The following is a 24,510-nucleotide window of genomic DNA, read 5'->3' as shown; positions in this document are numbered from 1 at the left end:
AGCACTGTGTACATGCTATCTACTGAAGATATCACTGTGTACATGCTATTTACTGAAGATAGCACTGTGTACATGCTATATACTGTGTGTCTACTGAAGATAGCACTGTGTACATGCTATCTACTGAAGATAGCACTGTGTACATGCTATCTACTGAAGATAGCACTGTGTACATGCCATCTACTGAAGATAGCACTGCGTACATGCTATCTACTGAAGATAGCACTGCGTACATGCTATCTACTGAAGATAGCACTGTGTACATGCTATCTACTGAAGATAGCACTGTGTACATGCTATCTACTGAAGATAGCACTGTGTACATGCTATCTACTGAAGATAGCACTGTGTACATGCTATCTACTGAAGATAGCACTGTGTACATGCCATCTACTGAAGATAGCACTGTGTACATGCTATCTACTGAAGATAGCACTGCGTACATGCTATCTACTGAAGATAGCACTGCGTACATGCTATCTACTGAAGATAGCACTGTGTACATGCTATCTACTGAAGATAGCACTGTGTACATGCTATCTATTGAAGATAGCACTGCGTACATGCTATCTACTGAAGATAGCACTGCGTACATGCTATCTACTGAAGATAGCACTGCGTACATGCTATCTACTGAAGATAGCACTGTGTACATGCTATCTACTGAAGATAGCACTGTGTGCATGCTATCTACTGAAGATAGCACTGTGTGCATGCTATCTACTGAAGATAGCACTGCGTACATGCTATCTACTGAAGATAGCACTGTGTACATGTTATCTACTGAAGATAGCACTGTGTACATGCTATCTACTGAAGATAGCACTGTGTACATGCTATCTACTGAAGATAGCACTGCGTACATGCTATCTACTAAAGATAGCACTGTGTACATGCTATCTACTGAAGATAGCACTGCGTACATGCTATCTACTGAAGATAGCACTGTGTACATGCTATCTACTGAAGAAAGCACTGTGTACATGCTATCTACTGAAGATAGCACTGTGTACATGCTATCTACTGAAGATAGCACTGTGTACATGCTATCTACTGAAGATAGCGCACTGATTTTTTCACAAAAACTTGAGAACTTTGCTGACAAACTTTAAAGAAGGTTTATAATTATATTCGATGAAACTTGGCGATCTGTGGTCAAATGAGTAATTGATCAATCGATCGTTAAACATTGTTTTACTAGCTTTTACTGATTGATTGATTTTATTAATTTCACGCTGATTATTGGCCGATGATTGTTTTTAATTAACAATCACGCTCGGCAGGTTATCATGGTTATAGTTTTTGATTGAATAGTTGATTGATTGATATGGATTATTATCGGAAATATGTCTCATTAATTCTTAATTTTACCACAGCCACGATGGCTGGCTTTATTGCTCTGCGTCCGACCGCATATAGGTTTCATCTTCACGATTTCATCAAGTTCGACATTGAATGAAAATGCAGTCAATTTCTTGGTTTTATTTAAAAGGAGGGTCAGCAACTGACTAATCAGAGCCAATACCAGACACATGTGCACACATTGAAACATAATGATTATATTTTCTTCAGTATGTTTAATACTATCGTCAAAATTTCTATGTGTAAATTTTTGGCATAGCCTAGATTTCAGGCTATCTTTTGGATTTAGCACCCTTAAGAGTGAGCGAGCGAGGAAAAGGTTAATGTTATTGCCTAGCGCTATTGCGCTATATACAACGGAGAAATAATTTTGGTTCGTATATGAACTTTCATATCAGTCATCAAGTTATTATTTGGTTTGATAAAATCTCATATTATACTGCAGTGGATGCCCGTACATGCCTGCAGGCACTACTTCTTCCTTTTTGGGCACGCGTTTGACACACGCGTCATTTAATGCCTAGTGCTTTGTCAATGGACTCATAACACACACACGCGTTTGTATTACGGATGTTAGCAATGAACCACAATTCAACAGATTAATTCCAGATTATGAGTTTTTATGCACGGATTATGTAGTTGTTTGATTATTACAGAATAATCAGTTAGTGTTTGCTTTAAAAAGTTTTTGTACTTGCATCTCGTTTTAACGCTCTCAGACACTTCTTTTTGCCGCAGCTGCTATCGGAGTTATGAAGTTTGAAATTAAACGTTCATGATCAGCGGCACATTTATTTTTCTTATCAATTTTTATCATGTTAGTATCATGATATCTAAAAAACGTAGAATGGAGAGGGGGGAAAGAGAAGGACAGAGAGAGGGGAGAGGAAATTAAAGAGACATAGATATAGAGCAAGAGAGAGACCCAACAAACGTTTTACATTAAACGTTTAAATGTTGGGTTATACAAATGGTATAAAACGTTTTATTAACGTTCTGAAAACATTTTTGAGAACTTGTGGTATGATATTCTGACATATAATGTTGTTAAATATTGACCGTATTTTCCAAAAATGTTTGCCAACAAAATATTTAAAAAAAGGATTTTGACAACATTTTTAAAATGTTGTGGTAGGCCTATATTATTATTTCATATAAAACATTTTAAATTATTGTTTCATTACATTTATATAATCCGACATTTAAATGTTATTTAAAACGTTTTTACCAAAACCAAAACGCGTTTACGTTTCAAAAGCATGTTTATCAGAAATATAAGTTTTCAGGCTTTTGCCTAAATTCAGGCTTTTTTGTATTCCTGATTTACACGCTGTTTTCCAAGCTTTTTGTCAAAATGGGCTGGTCCTGTTTATGTTTGCTGAGGAGAAAGACCGTGAAGAGGGAGAGAGAGAGGAACACTTTAAAGTATTAACTATTTCATTAAATACTATACAATAGTCGCTTTCCCATACACTGCAAAATATACCAAAATTACATAATTGTCCAATCTAATTTAAATATTAATTAGACTAATTTAAATATTGTATACCACGTGAATCAACTTTCAGGGCTAGCCCCTCAAGCCATCAATCACTGCACTCCATAACAAACACTCCAATAGTGTATTAAATGGGTGGTGTGTTCAGTTCAGTAAAGCGACGATCACCAAATTGACCATGCAACGAGCAGTCACTTGGCTGAATTGATGAAACAGAACACCTCACGAGATGGAGTGTGCATCCTCATCAGTCTCATCCTCATCCGCATCCACCTTGCTATAGAGGGAGCTCTTTATACTCTCTCATCACTAGCCGGTTTAAATTAAGGAAGACAGTGTGTTATATTCATCACTCAACTTTCAACATTCACCAGATACGATACCGCCAATTCACGGAGCTATTATAGGGAGCCAGTATTTAGTATGAGAAAACATGCTCATTGTATGATTTGATCTGGCAGCATCAGTGCATAGTATTGTATTTACTGATGGTTTAGACGCACTTTGCTTCTAAATATTTTATAGCAAGTTGCCTCTTTCATACTGAAAAAGTAAGATTTGGCAAAACTCCAGGATTTGATAAAGCGCGAGCCAATTTAAGAAGCGACAACTCAAGAGGGACTGATGAACATCCGCATATCCGAAGCAACAACACTGACTCGCTCTGCGTAAATTAGTTCAGTAACATTTTGGCAACCAAGGTTGACTGACTGAGGGGTACATTGGTTTGTGTTTTTAGTGTGTGCGTGTTTTGAGGTGTTTCAATCAAGGTCGGAACAATTTCTGTTGTTATACATGTACGACGAAGGGAACCGAGTATTATAATAGCAACCTTGTAAGGCATTTCGTCTACGAGAGAAACAACACCATCCGCTTTTTCTCTGTGAAATCATGAAGCTTTGAGAAGAACGTTGTGGAATATTGTTTGAAACATTTTACCAGACACAATTTTGGAGGATACATTGTTTACCATATTGATTTGGATATACACTCACTCAGCATTATAAGAAAAAGTGCGACCTGCATCTATAACACGCGATATACATATAGTATTTTGTTACGTGAGATGATTCGAAAAGTTACATTACATTCTTAATAAAAGTATGCAGTGGCTTACCTCATAAGAACTTGTAACATCATATTTTGCTATATACTTCCCTAAAGGGGAAAACAAAATTGACGGAACTACAAAATATCAGCTGCACCATTTCAAGATGTATGATCGACACAAGATGCACTTTTTAATATTGCTGGTGTTTTGGACAGAAGAAATTATTGCTATCACTGGTTCAAGTAATATACCACCTTGTATGGACCGATGTGTGTGTATAAATAATAGTACCGAGATGAAATGTGAACAACCCAATTCGTACACTGTGTTGCCTATCTTTGATGAGGACGTTGGATCATGGGGAGCCGATGCCATCAATGATTTGTAAGTATATCATATTATATGGGGAAGCCACAATGGTGGTACATGGTATCGGGTGTGAATGTGTGCCAAAATCTCATCTGAATCTTCGGGTCCTGAAAAGGGACAATTATTTTAATGCTTTTTTATATGCCCACTTTTAATTTGGTAGTTTTACTACATTGTCTTGTTTGAAAGACAGTGGTGTAAGCTTACATGAGAAGCACATGAGAAGTACATGAGAAGTACTTGAAATAAAAGAAAGACGGCCAAGCTGGTCTTGTGCAGTTCTGAACAATTTTTTTTTTCGTTTTGTAAGTGATGTCACTCCCCCAAAAGATTGGTCAATCCTATGATATTAGGCTAAACTTCTTAAGAACCAAACACGCTGACCCCAGTTCAACTAATATTCCTTACCTAATCATCATGAACCTTAAATATCTTATAGATATAACCGCAATTTATATTGGTATGGGTAATTCTCTAAATCTTCCTCAAATTTCTATGACATTATTTCATTTTTATTTTATACCATGCATGAAACGCAGAAACAAAACATTAGCAGTAGTGGATTTGAACACTTGTAGAATTGTTAAATTCTGTAAACCGATGTAGATTATGTTAAAAATGGGTTTTGATTTGTATGCAGTATTGGATTCTTAAAGTTATTGTATGACACAGTTTCAGTGGCCTAGAATGTATATTTGACTTCTATAAAAACAAATTTGTATACACCATGTACTTCATGCTATAAAGTTGACAAACGTAAGTTTCAGTAACTATAGCATGCACACAACCTAAAGCTACCTAATGTGTAAAAAGCATATAGAATTTCATTGGTCTATGATTAGTATTTGTCAACGTTATGACGTGTGTATTATTACTATAGTCAGTCGTATCCTCAAAAGTTTTCACTGACATAAATGTACCACGTAAACACCTCCACAGATTTTCATTCTAGGCTATTCAATTGAGAAGTTCCGATGACAGGACATATATGAAATCTATATTCTAATACTAAAAAGTACTTCAACATTGTATGACAGCTGCTAAACCCATGTTTTGAGCCAAAAATTAATCTTTCTGCAGCCTGATGAAGATGTTCAGAAATATGAATGCGCAGTCCGAATACAGATCATCCGTTGATAGGCCTATTTGAATTTTGAATCCGTGGAAAGGTTTGAAAATGAAGGAGTTCTTTAAATATATTTCACGAACGGTGTGGTCAATTGTCAAAATTCAAAAAGTATGCAATATCATAGCTGATTCATTCCTCAACCACACCAGAATAGTTATATTTAGTTATATTTAGTTGTGGCGTTAAAAATACCCAAACAATTCAGTTTCCGACGATACAGTTCTTTCTGGGATACCCTGTATAGGCAACAGGTCGGATAAATGCCACTTTGATTGAAGCGTTTTCTATAGACGTTTAGTAGTAGTAAAGCATATTCAATCTTTTAATCAATCAAGAGGAGTGATTCTCAATCTTTTAGGGATTGAAGTTTGGGAGAAATCTTTTCTGATTGAACAGTCAGACTAAAAGATTTGATTTTCATTGCTTTTCATCATTTCATCGACTGAAGTTAGGGACAAATCCTTTCCAATTGGAAAAAAAATTGAAAATATTCACTCTTAAAAAGTTTGAAGTCACATACGCATGCTGTTTGGCAGTATGATGATATAAGTCTACAAAAAGAGAAATAGTCACTTCTAAAATCCATTTCAATCTATTTTTCAATCTATTAAAAGATTGAAATATTTTAATCGGTCATTTTAAGAGAGATAGTTGTGCTGCTCCCTTAAAAGTTCGAACATCGTCAGATTGCTTACCATCAGTGTTACATGCATGTAATATATATGTCAATGATAACTTTAAGCTACTTTATGTACAAAACACTTTGATTGGGGCATTTTACGTACCTGGTGATACTTTAATAAGGAGAAAAAGGAAGTTGCGATGTTGACATGAAAAAAGGCCAAAGCCGCAATCTAGTATTGTATATTTACAAAGTAATCCATAAACGCTACTCTTCCTGTTACGATTCAAATGCCGTAGAGAATGCGTGACGAGAATTAACCTATAAAATACAATATGGGAATAAAAGAAAAGCAATATTTGTAGAAACGCCACTAAGGTACTTCTACATTTAGATTGTATGACGTTTTTGTGCCAGAGCGGCTTTTTTTATTAACGATATATACTCAGTAACATGGTATTTAAAGGGGCATATTGGGATCCATAGCCTCATCCCCACTTTTCTCCCAAACAAAGTTGAGATCTTTATACCACCAGAAAATCTCTGACTTCGTAATGTTTGTGTGCAAAAAAAATTCTTGCAGATTCAAATAGCAAACATGTCGTTATTATTTGTTATCGTTTGTATTTACATTACAGCACAATGGCATATGAAGCAAATTATGTAATACATAATCATAGATATCACTTACAAACGTAAAATCGGAATCAACTGAAATTTGGGGAATAAACTTTTGTCGTAGATATCTACTCAAATACATCATAAAAAGAGGATGCTATAATCACAAAATACTCCTTTAAAATAATATCAAGTTAAATTGAAGATAGACCGCAATTCATGATGTATACTATTTTCAATGATGTATGTGCACTGCATGAATGATACTCATATATTCAGTGAAAAAAGTTTCATCCACGTGATTTTGATCATGTTGATGTTGTTTTTATCCCATATAATGTAAACAAGTCCCTGACATTCTTTCATTCTTAAGTCAATTTGTTATTATTCATCGATGTAAAGACGATAGAAATACAAGTCAATTCTGTCTGCATTTCTTACAGGATTGTATATGCATAATTCAATTTATATCATAAATTTTGTGGTTTCCGCTGATGAATAAATCGGTTGAATCAATGAATCTTTTACACGAATAATTTGTAAACATGTCAAAATTGAGGTGAGATACTCCTTTTGATGATAATGGCGAAGATGATCACACTAAAACACTTATTCATGGTAAGCAGTAGCGACAAAATATCATGATAATGTGGACGTGATTTGGAGGATATATCGCTATTTGATTTACTCTCAAGCACAACTATATGCCAGAGGCATCATGACGAGGATACCCGTCTTCAACTTCTCTGAAACTCACTACGGGACGACCATCATGACTATCAAGTCAAAACTATACGTGAATGCATTTTTAAAAGAATTAAATTTTTTTATTTAGCTATATAATGTATAATTCGGAGACCCGGGACGGAGAAATTTTATACTGAACTATTAAGCTATATATAGTGTTAAACAATATAGAATTCAGTGGCCGATGCGCTTGTATGATGAGGTGGCTATCATGAACAGATAACATAAATGTCCATTTCAGTTTTATGATTAGTTTTAGCCTCACGTCTTATTGCATCGTCCAACAAAATAGTGAAATGTTACAACATGGACTTCATGTTTAGAGCATGAGTTTGATTCCCAACCTTCTGAAGGTTATTCTGTGTATTTTAATGGTTCCTTGACCCTGCATAGTCCAATATTAAAATATTGGACTATGCAGGGTCAAGGAACCATGCCATGTGATTGAGATGGTATCATGCTAGAAATAGAGTGTCAAGCTTAGAAATATTGGCAAATTATATGTAAAATCTTTCATCGGATACTTTATGCCTATTGGTACTGGTGATCAGCATGGACAAAATAGTTTACCTTCATTTGTCTGGTAGCAATTCACATTGTAATTCCTTTTTGTCATGTTTGTACATTTAAAGAGCTTTAAAGATTGGGTACATGATTATGCATTAGATTAGGACTTATGGAATTTAGGTCTTTTGGCGAAAAAAATGTATATATCTTCACTACGAAATGCAAAATTTTCAAATGATTATCTGCTTTTTTCTCCCAGCTACATACACTTTAATAACATTTCATTAGATTTATAAAGTTTATGTCACAAATATAAATTTGTTATAAATTGCCATTGAAATTTGTATAATATCGCAAATGTTGTGCAAATGTCGCTATCCGATTTATTTAAATATGAATAAAACATAGTGTTGTCAAACTTCTGACTTTCGTTGGCATATTCAAAGTTTATCCGAATGAATATATTTGGCTTCCACACCAATTCTTATACTATGACAAACAAAAAAGGTGGGACGAGCCAGCAAACGAGCAATGAAACACATTATAATGTCACTGTATTGTGTAAATTAAACAGGTTTTATATAATTTTGACTAAAGGGAAGTCCTTGGTTATCGCGACTCGTTTGCTCAATTTCTCCTTGATTTCGGCTCGGTCCCTTGTCTTCTATTCATCATGTATGGGTAATCATCTCACCCAGCCTCGGTCATTTACCATTTAGCCTTCAACACCCTCACTATAATGTATACGTTCCTGAAAAGGGAAAAGCAGAGTTAAAATGTATACATTGATTTATCCCGCCAAAAAACCTGTGGCGATTTGTGATTAAACATTCAAGGTGATCTGATCATATTATCATTATTGTTCTTTTCAATATATTCGGAAAATTGTCTGGGAATTCTACTATTTACAAGAATTATATCGCTCTATTTATTATACTGACACGTCGCAATATTTGATTCTCCACAGCTAAAACATTCATGTAATAACAGCAACTTTTATGAATAAATCCAAGTTCCCACCATTAGGCCTATAACTTAAATAGCTTGCTATTTTGTAATATGATAGTAATGATACAGTTTGTTTCAAATCCTCAACCTATTTACCAGACGTAAATTTGTCTGAAATCGAATTAGAATAGAAATATCGACTACTAAATGCCCGACTAAATGTAAAAGTAGCGACTGAGATTTATCTGTGCATAGTGAAGGAGTGCTGTGATTTGTTTTGGAAACTTGACGAGATATAGACGATTCGTGACCTCGTAAGGACAACGTATTAAATGATTACGTAATCGTGTCCCTGGAAAACTTTGCTTAGTAGTTTTCGGAAGTGTGTCAATTTATGGAAAGTTTTCTATTGTTTGTGTTTACATTGGGCGATTCCAGTTGAAATCCATACACCCCATGGAAAACATGACGTTAATCTTTCACATAGGGAGTGTAAATTTCAAATGGGGTTACAATGTACCTATAAATGGGTCCCGGAATGGGTGCTGTTTAAAATCTACTGAGAGATTAGTTATATTTAATCACCATAGGCGGCGGAAGCGGGGGGCACATCCCCCTAAATTTGGGTAAAATCACAATAGAAGCACGATATTAGCACGGAAAACACTATGTTTTGGACCCGAATAGGGTACAATTGCTAAATAATTTGCTTGCTTCGCGCGCATTGGCCCGTCAAATAGCAGAAAATACCTTAATTTGTGGCTCAAATAGGTAAGGTAAATATGTTAGGTAAATTTAAGAAAGGTTGCTTTTTTAAAGTTTTCTGTTTTATACACGCCTCTTGCACTGGCCGCGCAGCCCTTTAATAAATCAAAAATTACATTAATATTACAAAAAATATCCAATAACACTCTTTAAACATGATCCCGTACTTACGTCAATTAGGTCCCTTTAGCATGCATGTAACCACAACTTCTATGATAGTGGTCTCAACTAAACCAAGTGTTTGCACAAATCAGTACGCTAGAGACAATCCTAAATGCATACTTCATTTTAAGAAGGGAATAATAAATTATTTATCAGTCTATTTGTATCTTTAAAATATATTTATACCTGTCCATTTTCCTTGAAAGTTTAGACGCAATACTTTATACAGAGAGGATCACTTCAAACAGGACGCGCGTCAAGAACTCCGAGCTCATCCCTCTCTATATTGGACTTATGACATTAATAAATACGTGATTGGAATATGTTTCTGTAATATCTAGACCAAAAGACAGCAAGGTATATCCAATAGACCATACCTGCATAATAACAAAGTAAGATTTAGGGCCGGTTTATTATTACTTTGACTTCATCGACATCGCATACTTAAACGAAAAAATATATTTGGTAGCGAATGAAACATGCGTTATTTAGAATCAAGACATTTTACAAGACATGTGTTGCAAGATCAAATAGTTGTAAATGATACTGCCAAATGAATAGAGTACAGAAAATGTCGCATCAGAAAATTGAATTTTATCAATCTTTTAAATCAAACTTAAATAAACATCGTTTGGTGACAATGACGTGCATAAATGCCGAGTGTAGGCCTATAGTCGAATTGTACATGGGGCGAATATAGGACGAGTTGCACAAAATTTGCAGAAAAGTTTGAAAGGTTCACGTCAACACGGACCCTGGAAAGGAATCTGTGACTACAATATCACATTTCACTCCTAGATACAATATTTATATCAATGTAACAATGTTTATTGGCAACTGCTACAACCACAACTCACTCCATAACTCGCCCAACAACTCAACTCGCCCAAACACAACTCACTATCCCAATGCTGTATCACCAGCTCCAGACGAGACAAATTTCACTCAATTGTCATCGCTAAAATTGATGGATGGAATACCGTCATCTTCTCATCGTCTTAATTTATTTGCTCTTACGTAACCTATGTTTAAAGTAAAGGCAATTAATACAATTAATAATTACCAAGACACTTCTCTTTGAAAGAAAAATCAGCTATAATGAAAAGAGCGTCTTTCTTGCCCTCATGCATGATGGACTTTAATATGTCATGGCATGGAGCAGCATCAGGTTAATGATTTGATGACACCCTTTTTTCTGCGAAATAAGAGTGCGGGGCTATACAGTTATATAATATGCAGAGGTTGCAGAGAGTATGATGACAGGAGAAAATGATTGCACCATCTAGGCCAAGCGATCGATCAAACCTTCCTTCCATCTATGCTATCGTGATGCCCGGGCGTTATAATAATGCACTATACCATATACCCTCTCTCCGCGGTATCTGGAATACGCGGGAAACAAAAAATTCAGATTTGTTCAAATTTTAAATTTACATTCGTTACCATGGATACCATTTTGGAATTTAAAATAGAAAAGGCATTTACGTCATACGTACAAACATGCCAATGCTTGCCTCCGTGGTTCGTTTTTACAGGTTTTGTTTATTTAGGACAAAAGCATTTTGTGTCATTTGTGTGCAATTTGGTTAGTCTCCAATTAAAGATGATCCTTCAAATTCTCTAGGCTCAAGACAGAGAGCTGATCGTGCTTACGCATACATAGGCTATGTCTCACTAGGATCCACAACATGCTCATCTATCAGGGCCACAGTTCTTTAACCCCAATACATTGGTACATTCATTGAATGACCTTTGAAAATTTTGTATTAAAACTCATACTCTGCAACTTGAAGTCAAATTTTGCACTATGATTGTTTAATTGAGGTTATTGAACTATGGCATTAGGATGAAGCCATTGTGGTCCATAGTGTCTATGAACTTACTTGTGATGTGGTCTTGACATAGAAAAAATTGTTACCTTTATTTTGTTCGATGTATGGTTGTGCTATTCGATGAGTGCCTTATATTCTTGCCTGCGGTATGAGCTGGATTGAATCTAAATCTGTACTATATACAGGTAATTTACGCAGATTGGACAGGTCTATAATATACATTGCACCTTGGCCTGGTAAACTAGATTAAGGCCAAGTAAAAAAGAAACTAGTTTCCCGTCCGGGCTTTTTGGGAATAAAGAAGGAGGAGCCCCCTATGCGAAATCGTCATCCGGCATGTTAGTTGTGTGACTTTTGGAGGAGACCCTAAAATCTTTTTTATCTGATATAGTTTTGAGGGATATATTAGCACAAACCTGCTTTAGAATTCTTAATGGACATACACAAATATTTTGGCAATAATGCTAACTGGGGGTGCTAACTTCTAGAAGCTTCAAAAACATTTGTACAAAAAAGTTATTTCAGAATCCTTAAATGAAGCGAGAGGAGACGTGAAACCTTGTGTGGGGGGGCGCATTTTTTAAAATCTAATACTTGATTGTCTAAAAGGTCCTCCGGCTCCGGGAGCATATATTATTACCGTTGCAAATATGAATTTACTTTATGAAACTGGTCTAGAAACGGTGATCTTTGTATTGCAGAACATAATACGAACATCATAAAATCACACAGTCATCAATGACGAGTCAGACGTCACCAACCGTCTTTTTTTTAAAGGTTTCGTTATAAAAACATGAATCCACACTGAAATGGATCAGTGAACTTTGAGAGAAATAAAGGTTCAATAAAGTCTGCAAACTTGGATTTATTTCATATTATGGTGATAGGATCACGGTATTACGGTTAAATGATGTGTTTCTATATCGGCTCGAGATTATAGCGAGAGCACTACGAAACACATCCACCATAAGACGAGCGTATATCTACCTATAAAGCGGAAGTAAAATGTTTCGGGGGGAAAAACACATACTTTACTTAAAACGGAGTACTCTCGCAGGGGGAATTAGGAATGATCCAAAAAACACCCACATGGCTACAACTTATTATATTGTACAAGCCAGATTAAATTCAAGGAAAAATAAATCCTTCTTGATTCATTCATGTTCTTCGTAGGTGATAGATAACATACATTAGAACGTCATTTACGAAGAGAACCGGGTAAAATGCAATTAAATGCACCACCATGAATAGCAAATATATAGACTTTGAGGCGAGTTGCACTTTTTTTCAGAGTTAATATTTTTACTCATGCATATAGGTTCGATTGGGAAAATTAAATTAAAATAAAATAAAGCGAGGTTGGCAAAAATTGAAGTAGGTTTGTGTTGAAATTGTTCTGGTAATAACATGGTTAATTTGATGAAATTCTATTCATCGCACCTGCCCACATCGTGAGAAACGCGTAACCCATATTATGCAATATTTCTAACCAAAATAGAGCATATTCCGTCAATGACATTTCAGCATTTGTTATTCCATGAAAATGACTCCATAAATAAAATTACCAAATAGCAAAGGCGTAAAATTGTGTGCACTCATATGAATACAAATGAATTAATGCTGAATCGACTTTTAATCGTTTCTTTGTTTCTGCTTTTAAATTACAGATTAAATAATGTTGAATTTCCAGCCATTTGAAAAAAAAAAATGTCAATATATTCTATACGTTTTTGCGGAAACAATATTTTAAAGAAGAAAAATGGGAAAGTCGATTCTCCTCCTGGGAATGGAACCTGTGATTCCAGATTTGTTCTGTACGAATGTACAGAATTGATTTTGGTGAATTAAAAGAAAATAAACATGTTAACTTTGACTGTCAAGATAATATAAACATATTGCAATTTATACAAACGGTGATGTACACGTATTGAAAATACCAAAGTACAACAAAAGAGGCAGCAAAAAATGTGACCTCTGTACTTAAACTTGTTTTTAGGTGTGCTTTTATTTATTTTTTCTTAGTAAAAAACACAAAGATAATGTTTCTTCCTAATAAATTCTATGAAATTATTATTGTGGAAACCTTATGACTGTCACCGTGTGTGTATAAAATGACAGGTACACGCGATGTGTAAAAATACCTATTCTTGAAATCAATACAATTAGACCAATCTTGCGCTCTCCTAGTTTGCAGACATCTTGTACTTGTATTAGAACTAGAAAAGGCAAGTCTGAAATGGTAACGCAGCAATGGGCAATTCCTGTTGAAATACACACCCCCTATGAAAGACTTAACCTTAATCTTCCACACAGGGAGTGTGAATTTCAAAAGGGGTTACCTGAGTGTGTGACTCTATTTGAAATCTGCACCCCCTATGTGGGAGGTTAAGATCATGTCTTCCATACAGAGGGTGTGTGGATTTTAACGAGAATAGCCCAATTTGATTTACTTTGACCTGAAAATGGGAACCGCAATATGTGTGTATACATATAGGGTAATACAAAGAAAGGAATGTCTGTAAGAGAGATCTATATGTATTCTGATATTGTAGATTTTTTTTCTTCTAGGATATATTAAAGTCTCCATCATGTATTTATGATAAGAAATGATCAATAAGATACTGTTGATATTTTGTTCAATGAAGTCCTTTTGAAATCCCCATTTTTTTTATCCGAACGAGAAATTGCTATCTCCAGTAGCGCTTGTATAATAAACAATTCACTTTGCTATCTTCAGTAGATAGCACTATCTTTTAGTAACAAAAACCCAATGCTGCACAGTAGTTCTTTAGTATATTTTAACTTAGACACTCGCTATCACCAGTAAAAAAGAAAGAAAGACAGAAAGAAAGAAAGAAAGGAGGAGGTATATGGAATTGGAAGTAGGAAGGGGAGGGGAGGAAGGAGAGATCTCCATTAATGAGTATAGATATTTCCGTGTTGATGTTTGAAAGCCAGAATTTCTATCCGAACGAGAAGTTGCTATCTCCAGTAGCGCATGTATAATAAACAATTCACTTTGCTATCTTCAGTAGATAGCACCAGCTTTTAGTAACAAACAACCAATGCTGCATAGTATTTCTTTAGTATATTACTACACTTAACTTGCTATCGCCAGTAAAAAAAGAAAGAAAGAAAGAAAGAAAGAAAGAAAGAAAGAAAGAAAGAAAGAAAGAAAGAAAGAAAGAAAGAAAGAAAGAAAGAAAGAAAGAAAGAAAGAAAAAGAAAGAAAGAAAGAAAGAAAGAAAGAAAGAAAGAAAGAAAGAAAGAAAGAAAGAAAGAAAGAAAGAAAGAAAAAGAAAGAAAGAAAGAAAGAAAGAAAGAAAGAAAGAAAGGAGGAGGTATATGGAATTGGAAGTAGGAAGGGAGGGAGGAAGGAGAGATCTCCATTAATGAGTATAGATATTTCCGTGTTGATGTTTGAAAGCCAGAATTTCTATCCGAACGAGAAGTTGCTATCTCCAGTAGCGCATGTATAATAAACAATTCACTTTGCTATCTTCAGTAGATAGCACCAGCTTTTAGTAACAAACAACCAATGCTGCATAGTATTTCTTTAGTATATTACTACACTTAACTTGCTATCGCCAGTAAAAAAGAAAGAAAGAAAGAAAGAAAGAAAGAAAGAAAGAAAGAAAGAAAGAAAGAAAGAAAGAAAGAAAGAAAGAAAGAAAGAAAGAAAGAAAGGAGGAGGTATATGGAATTGGAAGTAGGAAGGGAGGGGAGGAAGGAGAGATCTCCATTAATGAGTATAGATATTTCCGTGTTGATGTTTGAAAGCCAGAATTTCTATCCGAACGAGAAGTTGCTATCTCCAGTAGCGCATGTATAATAAACAATTCACTTTGCTATCTTCAGTAGATAGCACCAGCTTTTAGTAACAAACAACCAATGCTGCATAGTATTTCTTTAGTATATTACTACACTTAACTTGCTATCGCCAGTAAAAAATAAAGAAAGAAAGAAAGAAAGAAAGAAAGAAAGAAAGAAAGAAAGAAAGAAAGAAAGAAAGAAAGAAAGAAAGAAAGAAAGAAAGAAAGAAAGAAAGAAAGAAAGAAAGAAAGAAAAAGAAAGAAAGAAAGAAAGAAAGAAAGAAAGAAAGAAAGAAAGAAAGAAAGAAAGAAAGAAAGAAAGAAAGAAAGAAAGAAAGAAAGAAAGAAAGAAAGAAAGAAAGAAAGAAAGAAAACAATTCACTTTGCTATCTTCAGTAGATAGCACCATCGTTTAGTAACAAACAACCAATGCTGCACAGTATTGGTTTAGTATATATTTTAAATACTACACTTAACTTGCTATCGCCAGTAAAAAAGAAAGAAAGAAAGTCTCATGACAGTCTCCCGTCCATGAAGCCTCCATTGGGAATTTCTTAGGATATTACGATAAAAATAGGTGGTATATGATGAATGGAATCGATCTAGACACCTGTCCCTGTCTTCTTAGAACTGTCCGTCAATGTGAATGTGGTTCTTATGATCATGATGATTAAGTCCGTATTGTTTCGTTGTTTCTCATGATTAATGATTAGACAAAATAATATAAAAGTTTTAAGAAACCTGGAGACTCTGCTTTTGGGTTTGTGCGAAATTGCTCATTGTAAATTAATGATATTTTTGAGACCCCCAAGTTGTAATTTTTGGGTATATGACCTACATGTATTATACAGGCTTTTACATGGTCTGAAACATGTAGATTATGCAATACCGTATGTCATCGCTATATTCAATCAAAAGGGCAATCACTAAGAATGATATGCATGCCTATAATAGTACTTTATTGTCCATATACTATTCCAATACACCAAAATGTGTGTGATTTAATAAAGCACTAATTACCCAATGCAATTAACTTGGTATAATTTTACATAGGACATAAAATCAATATACAATGAACATCACACGTCTTGGTCTAAAATTGATTTAGGCAAATGATATTACTCTGAATATTTGCAATTAACGCCGTGACTGTAACCTACATAAATATCAGACTTATTTTTGGCCACCAAATTGTCAATGAAGCTGCATTGTGAGAAGTCTCTTTACTATTTTGTAAAAAGAAATATAGGTCGTCATGGTTTTTGATAATCAAATAGTGGTCCATCGCAGAATCTATAAGAAGTACTTGCAGAGTCATTTGTAAATGTCGCCGATTAACACACATTCACAAAATTTTTTTAAAATGTTATAACGCATTTTGGTTTTGATCAAAACGTTTTAATTACATTTAGCTGTCGGGTTATAAAGGTCATGAAAACATTTAAAGCATTTTACATGAAAAAAAAAACTGTGGAATGTTATTGCAAGTAATTTATATGTTTTAAGTAATTTTTGGTAAACATTTGTGTAAAATATTTTGTGTTAAAATGTTTTTGCATCAAGTTAAAAAATGTTTTCTTAACTGTTATCAAAACGTTTTATACCCTGTATATAATTCGATATTTAAACGTATATTCTGTAAAACGTTTTGTGTTTGGCGGGAAAATACCGCGTACAGCCTTGAATCAAATGATAATAACCATGATAACAGGTGTAGAAAGTGGTTTACTAACAAATCTTAAAGTAAGTGATATCCACATTTTAGTCACCCTGTATGTATCCAATTGACAGTTGCCCTTCTGTCGGATTTCACGGATAGCCCAATCGCGTTAACCGTTTACGTGGATGGTGAATATGGACGAGAGATTGTTTTCCACAAATTAAAAAAATGCTAGGATCGCGGATATTTATTCAAAATATTTGAAATTTACATTAAAGAAAGAAGAATCAAAGTGCACACATGTCTACAATAAGTCCGGTGCTTCTTGAGACAGAGCTGATACGTTTTTTGTATGTTTTGCATCGTGAAAACACAGTGGCGATCACAGTGTCGATTCGGTGCAATGATATTCATTGCCGTTCCGCGCATACTTTTGAGTTCCGCCCGATGATTTTTCTGTCATTTGAAAAATTGATGACAATTTCTGTAATCCTTAAGGGCACAAAATGAAAGCTGACGGTAAATTGATTCTGAAATTGTAACACGAATATGATGATGATACACTGCGCAAATTCAATCTTAAATGTCAGGAATTGCTTCGACGTTTTAAGAGTTCAAAAGCTTAAAACATACAATACATTCTATTACCCTATCGGTGCGTCTTTACGAGTACATGAAAAAAAGTACAGTGATTTTTTTAAAGATATTCCACAATTTATATTCTAATTTAGATTTTAATTTTGTTCAAAATATAGCAAAAATAGTATACTAAAAAGCTTGATATCAGTTCTCGATATAGTCATTTGTTTTACCGGTTTTGAGATTAAGGATCTTGAATTTTCGGAGTTTCAAAATATACTTTTGTCTGCTTGTGCTTGAATTGCGTGTGCAGCAGTGATTTTCTTGTATAAAATTGTATTTTAAGCTTGAAGCGGTTTGCAAACAAAGTAATCAAAGAAAGAAACGAATATACTACTTACATGAAGTATCTCCGAATATTACAAATGAATTTGTAGATTTTGTTACTTTAACTGTAATTGAGCAAGGCTTTCGTTCATCTATTTGGAGCACTTCTTAAAATATAAATGACCTTCCCTCCATGTCTATAATGATAGAGATATTATACTTCGGAGGATTGGATAAGAATAATCAGATTCGCATATTCATTATTTTAATAATGTAATATTTCTTAAACTGGGTGCGTTACATATCATTTTGAATAAACATTGACCATTAAGAATTCTATTTTACACAAAATGCTCCAGGACACCGAAAGACCAACAGGTGTCACAGAACAAACTCTAGATTCATGAGCATTTTGTTGCATAATTTATGATTGTTTCAAAACATTTAAGTAAATGCCGTTTGCTTAATTATGTGCATTTATTTTCGAAGAATGGTATCGACGTGTTCTTTTCGAAGTATTAAGCATAGTGAACTGTATATGAACCTCTGTCGTCTGCAAAATAAGACTTGAAGACGGAAATAGTAAGCAATCCTTCACGTCTGCGGCGCACATTCACTATACGCTATGTATCGGCATCGGGCCACTTAGCTAATAAATGCTTGTTTGGTACGGAACGCACAGATGATTTGTTTAAACATCTCACTCCTCCTTTGGGGTTCCAGAGCATATCTGGTTTCTTTTTCCAATCGTCACTGGTTTTAAACGATATCGTTGAGCCATCTCTATCTATATATTGATAATTATAGTGTGCCCAATGTGCCATCGTTTATTGAGTCGATGGGTTTAAGGGGTGGGGTATGAACGTTGGACAGTATTTATTGTGGGACATTAGAGCACATCAGACATATCGAATTGCATTCTGAATACGAGGAATATCCTTCTGATATCAAATAATTTTGATTTGTTGAAATTCGCAATGTAATACACATTTGATGGCAAATGATTAAAACAATTATATTTTTGATATTTAACAGTACTCGAAGTAAACTTTATAAATCTGATATATGTAGGTACTATAGGTGGGATGAAAAGCCGACGATCAATTGAAAAGTTTGACCTTACGTATTGAAGGTATGGATTTTTTCCCCAAAACACCAAAAAAAATTTCAATTGATCGTCGGCTTTGTCATAAAATTTGTATTATATCGTGAATTTCAAAAAATGAAAATTATTTGATATCAGAAAGACATTCTTCGTATTCAAACTGCAATTCGATAAGTCTGATGTGCTCTCATGTCACACAAAAAATACTGTCGAAACGCTCAAAACGCTCATTCCAGATCCCTTAAACGAATAGCAGAAAGGCACCATTCCATAACTGGTCGAGTATATCAGATACGTGATTTTCCTACAACACAATCAAGAATCGCAAAACAAATCAAATACTGGGGCTGTTGGTACTTAATGCATCTATCTCCATTGATGTCGGAGTAGTTTGAAAGCCAGTGCTGACTACGAATGTTATTTTAGACGTAGGCTGAGCTGAGTAGCGTAGGAGTACAAGTGCTTCTAAAGCTGAAAGTACTGATCTTACGTATAATTGTGTAGTATAAATCCTTGCACTTATACATCTATCATACGATCAAAAAAGTTAACCTTTAGAAATGAGGTTCGGTATTTCCCAATTCACATTCGTAATACCAAATGGTTTAAATATTTAACATAGAACAGTAGTTCAACCGAAAAGACAAGACAAAACATTGCATTTACAGATTAAGGTCCCCTTATGTATATGAATTGAGGGGTTGATAATGTCATTGAATGCAGTACGTGTATAAGTTATTGGCAATCGCCGATGCACGCGTAATTGCACTTCTTTGTAATTAATGAACTGGAAATACGTAGATCTTTCAACAAAAACGTCTGTATGAAGTATATCATTTCGTTATTCTAAGAACAATGATATATGTAATGTGTTTTTGATTTAAACTGTTTTAATTGAAATATTATTATGTAATAATGAACAAGGATGTGACGTATATATGTTATTATTGTTATGTAATTTTAAAAAGGGTCGGGAGTAAAATATTACTTAAACCATCATTAATAATTGTACCTTGCCCCGGAAGCCTGGTTGTTACGTGCACCAGATCCAGACGCACATACTCGAACAATCATGACCATAATTTATTATTATCCGCTCATTTTGCACTTTGAAACATGATGTGGCGAGAGAAATTTCATAATTTTTAGGGCAATATTCGAATTCTTTAAAACACGAAAGACGTAAAAAACTGATTCCATCCGTAACTGGTGGTCCAGGTCCACAATGCTATTGTGGTCCAGGACAACAATGATATAAAGGACCCTGCATACTCTTTAGTGGATGTTGGATGCAACATATCTACGTTATTTAATCTATTCCCATTCTATATCCAGTATTTCGACCAGATATTCTATTTATATTATCAATTTTGCCATCATCAAACATTCGTTAGAACTGAAACATTACTGGAAATAGAATGGGAATAGATTAAATAACGTAGATATGTTACATTAAATATTCTGCGTCACAAGTTTTCACAATGGAAGTCATTGGCCTCAGCCCTGCGAGGCTTGCGGCCTTTATGTTTTTAGCATTGTGGTCCCAGAACACAAGTTGCGGACAAAATCAGATATTTGCCACATTAATTATGTCCATTTCAAAATGCGCACTTTGAAAAGTACAGTAATTAATGCGTCAGGGGTTTTGACCAGCATTGACCAGTGAAATGATACCTTGAACCATGAATCCTTTCATCTGTTGACCATAGCTTTGGAAAAAATCCCCATATGCTGCCCAGTCAATTAAGTGTCATTATTAATAGGATAATGGAATAAAGTAATCTATTCAAGGATTGTTTGTGTTTTGATTGTTTTACATGTTTTGTAAAAGTGCATCTCAAAAGCACATCTAAATAAGTTGGTAAAAAGATGGCGTATTTTGTCGCGTTCTATAAGCGTTTATATCTATAGATTCACGAAGCGTTTCATCCCTGGACGCAATGTTTACCATTCAGATCTTTTTTGAAACCACATCACAAAATTCATGTTGTAGAAAACGTCTGCTTTACAAGATATGCATGCGATGTGGGCATATGATCAAAAAACACTCGAATGCATAAAGAAAAAGTGAAATACTGACATTTAAATTGGAACCAGGTTAAACAAACACTTAACGCATTTGGACAGCTTCAACACCCTCGATTGTCTTCTATAGCTCTATATACGAGTATAATCATTCCCGCTTAAAGATGAATCCATTCTAATATGCTTTTATGGAATCTATGCCGGTGCAACGGCATTTTAATGCACGCATATAACCCTATCTATATACCACCACGAGGCTGTATGTTATAAGTAGATGAGAAGATCATACACGAGACGATAACATTCTGCCCTTGATGCTCTCTCGCTTGAGCAACATTACCAACCCTCCAACGGAATTCACTCGAATTTGATACCAAATTTAGCATTAAGTCTTCCCCCTCATTCTTAAGGCACCGACCAATCTTGAGCATTAAACCTTGCATATCACAACCGCAACGTACTTTAAAAGAACTAAATTGCAAAGTATTCTGAACATAATTGCAATGTATACATTACATAGGTATTCGAAAATGTCAAAAGAGGACAAAGATGTCTTTCTGGTTCTTGAGGGGACCTTTTAAAAACTTTTAGCAACGTAACATTTGCACTTTTGTCTGATGAATTTAACGCAGCGCACAAGGCTTTAATATCGAGGGTCCATCCAGAGACGGTACTGTAGGAAACTCGTGGGCAATGGTTGTAAGCTTTTGTCTCTTCATGACCCCATGTTTGAGTTTATCTTTGCTAAGCTTGTTTCTCACAATATCCTGTGGCAATCCCATTTAGCTTTAGATGTGCCTATGCAGCTAGGTAACTCACTAACATATATCGAACTTCCAAGTTGAATAAAAAGACAGAAACTTTTGCCTAAAGCTGATATACTTTGTAAGCAGAGCCCGGAAAATGTGTACTCGAGGCTTTTTCCTTCTGCGTCTCAAGAATATCGTTACCAACTGAGTTGGACATGGAGCTCTGGGGAAGAATTGCTTGGGTCGTAAACTCGATATGACCTATATTACCCGTCAGGTATTGAATTGAAAATTTCCTGTATAGGGGAAGGAGGTCCTCATTGGAAGAGGTTGCGTTTACATGATGCCTTCTAGTCATCTTTTGTATCAGAACAAAAATAACAATAATTTTGTTTCGATGGCGCACCAATTTAAAATGATCGAAACTGTTTAGTTGCAGTAACCGTGCAACGAGATACAACTAGTCGGAATATGAAAAAGCTACCAATGTATGTTTGCCTACGTGCTTGCGTAACCTGTGCCCCGGGAACCAGTATTTAGTGGTTTATTATTTTGATTTGAGCATTCTTTTCGTATTTTTTTACGAAAATTGATATTGAATTGTATATCAAGGAGTTTGAACAACATCATCCTTTTGCTTAAGTCAACCAATTACGGTTAACAGGTGTGGCATTTCAGGCATTATTATATTCTCTTAAAACAAAGGAATGAAAGGCATTGAAAGAGTGTATTATCATGGACAATATCTATGGTATGATCTTAGCCCTGTATTACCATGATTACTATAAACTAACGAATGACAATTTAAATCTTAACTCTCTTCACGCGGGTGCACACGGTTGTTTGATGGGATCATTTATTAGTTTTTCAAACAAAACATTATGTACAACCAAATTTTAGGCCTGAACAGCTAAATTTGATATCATGCTAATGTATACAGATGCTTTTGAGTCATTCTCAACTTTAATTTTCCCTCTTTTACAAAATTATTCACTTTTATAGCGTTTTTATAGCTTTTTCGGATATAAAATGTGTCTATTAATGACAAAATTGGTGGCGCTATTTAGTTACTGGAAATAACTCTTTCAAGCTTTTAATACAAACAAATCTTTTTATTGTTTGATAAAATATGTTTATAAAATTTCCTTGTTGCTTGTTTCACCTATTCCAGCTGTTTTAATGGCAGTATTAATCACCTACCCCTTGCAAATAAAGCAATATGATTTAGGATAAATAGCGCCATCTATAGTTTGCATTTAGTTAATAATGAAGCCAATTCTATATGCATCAAACAACCGTGTGCAGACGACATGTTTTAAAAAAAAATTCAAAAATTCAAAAATTTCAGAAATGTTAAATTTCATGACCATATGTAGAATCAGCATGAAAAATGCATTAAAATGAGTACAAACAAGCTTAGTATTGGTTCAGTAGTTCTTAAGATAGCTCTTGATATTTTGAGAAAATATTTCAAAAATTCAAATTTTTCCGTTGAAGCGCATGGCTAGCACGTAGAGCATTAAGAAGTGGAAGTGTGAACTCCAAATCCATGCTGAAAAAGTGTTATTCCAATCATCCTAATACACTAGGATCCACAACATGCTCACCCATCAGGGCACAGTTCTTTAACCCCAATACATTTGTACATTCATTGAACATGTTGAACGTCCTTTGAAAATTTGGGGACAAAAACTCATACTCTGTTACTTGAGGTCAAATTTTGCACTATGGTTGTTTAATTGAGGTTATTGAACCATTCCATTGGGATGAGGCCATTGTGGCCCATAGTGATACTAGAGATTTTAGAAGATGTAAAAGTTGGACCACATTTCTAGTTTCATTCTTACTATTCTTGGTGCTTTTTCCTCATTGTTGTGCTTTTAATGTTGTTTGGTGGTAGTTTTTGTCAAGAAAAAAGTTAACAAAATTCACCATCAAACAAGATGTGTGAGATGCCGTAGCTGAGATGCCATTTCTGTTCGGAGTGGTCCTTTAGATAATTCCACAAAGAGTGGACTTTGCGTTACAGAGTACCGTCATTGGAAATTAAGTTTGAAAGTGACAGATTTGAACTTTCTGATGTCTTATCACCATTTCAGATATTTACTTAACGCTTCAGAGCAAGCTAAGTGACTTCGTAAATACGAAACTTTGCTTTGATGGTTTTACCAGTGTTGTTTTGACCATATTTGGCACTACTTTGTACTTTAGAAGCAAAATAAATAATGCTAAATTAAACACGGAAGTCGTTTTATAGTGACTTAGCTAAGTTAGTCAATAAATAACAGTAAAAATTCTTATCAAATAATATATCTGATAATGATGAGATGATCAGATTGGTCTTGCTGCTTATCACCTTAGATATAACACGATGCCTGTACGACATTTTTTGTGATCAGTTTGTCAAATAGAAGTTACGCTATCCGGGAACTCCGCCTTATATTTTTTTTAATAATTTAATTTCACATTATGATTCCCATTGTTACAATTAAACATTATTCCAACATTTAGAAGCGATTTTAAACCGCCAATTATCCTTTTTTCGACAATTGTATGAAAGGAGAGGTTAATTATATATCCATCAAAAGATTAATAGTATATAACCTTAATTATTTATAAACAGCCTACTGCCATACTGATTTA

General features: G+C 34.6%; 1 protein-coding gene across 2 annotated transcripts in view; it reads left to right on the top strand.

The window, feature by feature from the left end:
* The first annotated feature begins 3,244 nt into the window (after positions 1–3,244).
* Positions 3,245–24,510, top strand: part of LOC140158891 (BDNF/NT-3 growth factors receptor-like) — a 115,010-nt gene continuing 93,744 nt past the window's right edge. For both annotated transcript variants that reach the window (XM_072182158.1, XM_072182157.1), the window contains exon 1: positions 3,245–4,295. In XM_072182158.1, the coding sequence (XP_072038259.1) occupies positions 4,075–4,295 (221 nt within the window). In that variant the 5' untranslated portion in view covers positions 3,245–4,074. The remainder of the gene's footprint in view (positions 4,296–24,510) is intronic.

Source organism: Amphiura filiformis, chromosome 8 (assembly GCF_039555335.1).
Source record: "Amphiura filiformis chromosome 8, Afil_fr2py, whole genome shotgun sequence".
NCBI classification, from domain to species: Eukaryota; Metazoa; Echinodermata; class Ophiuroidea; order Amphilepidida; family Amphiuridae; genus Amphiura; species Amphiura filiformis.
The sequence above is the reverse complement of the archived record's forward strand: the minus strand, read 5'-3'. Positions and strand labels throughout refer to the sequence as shown.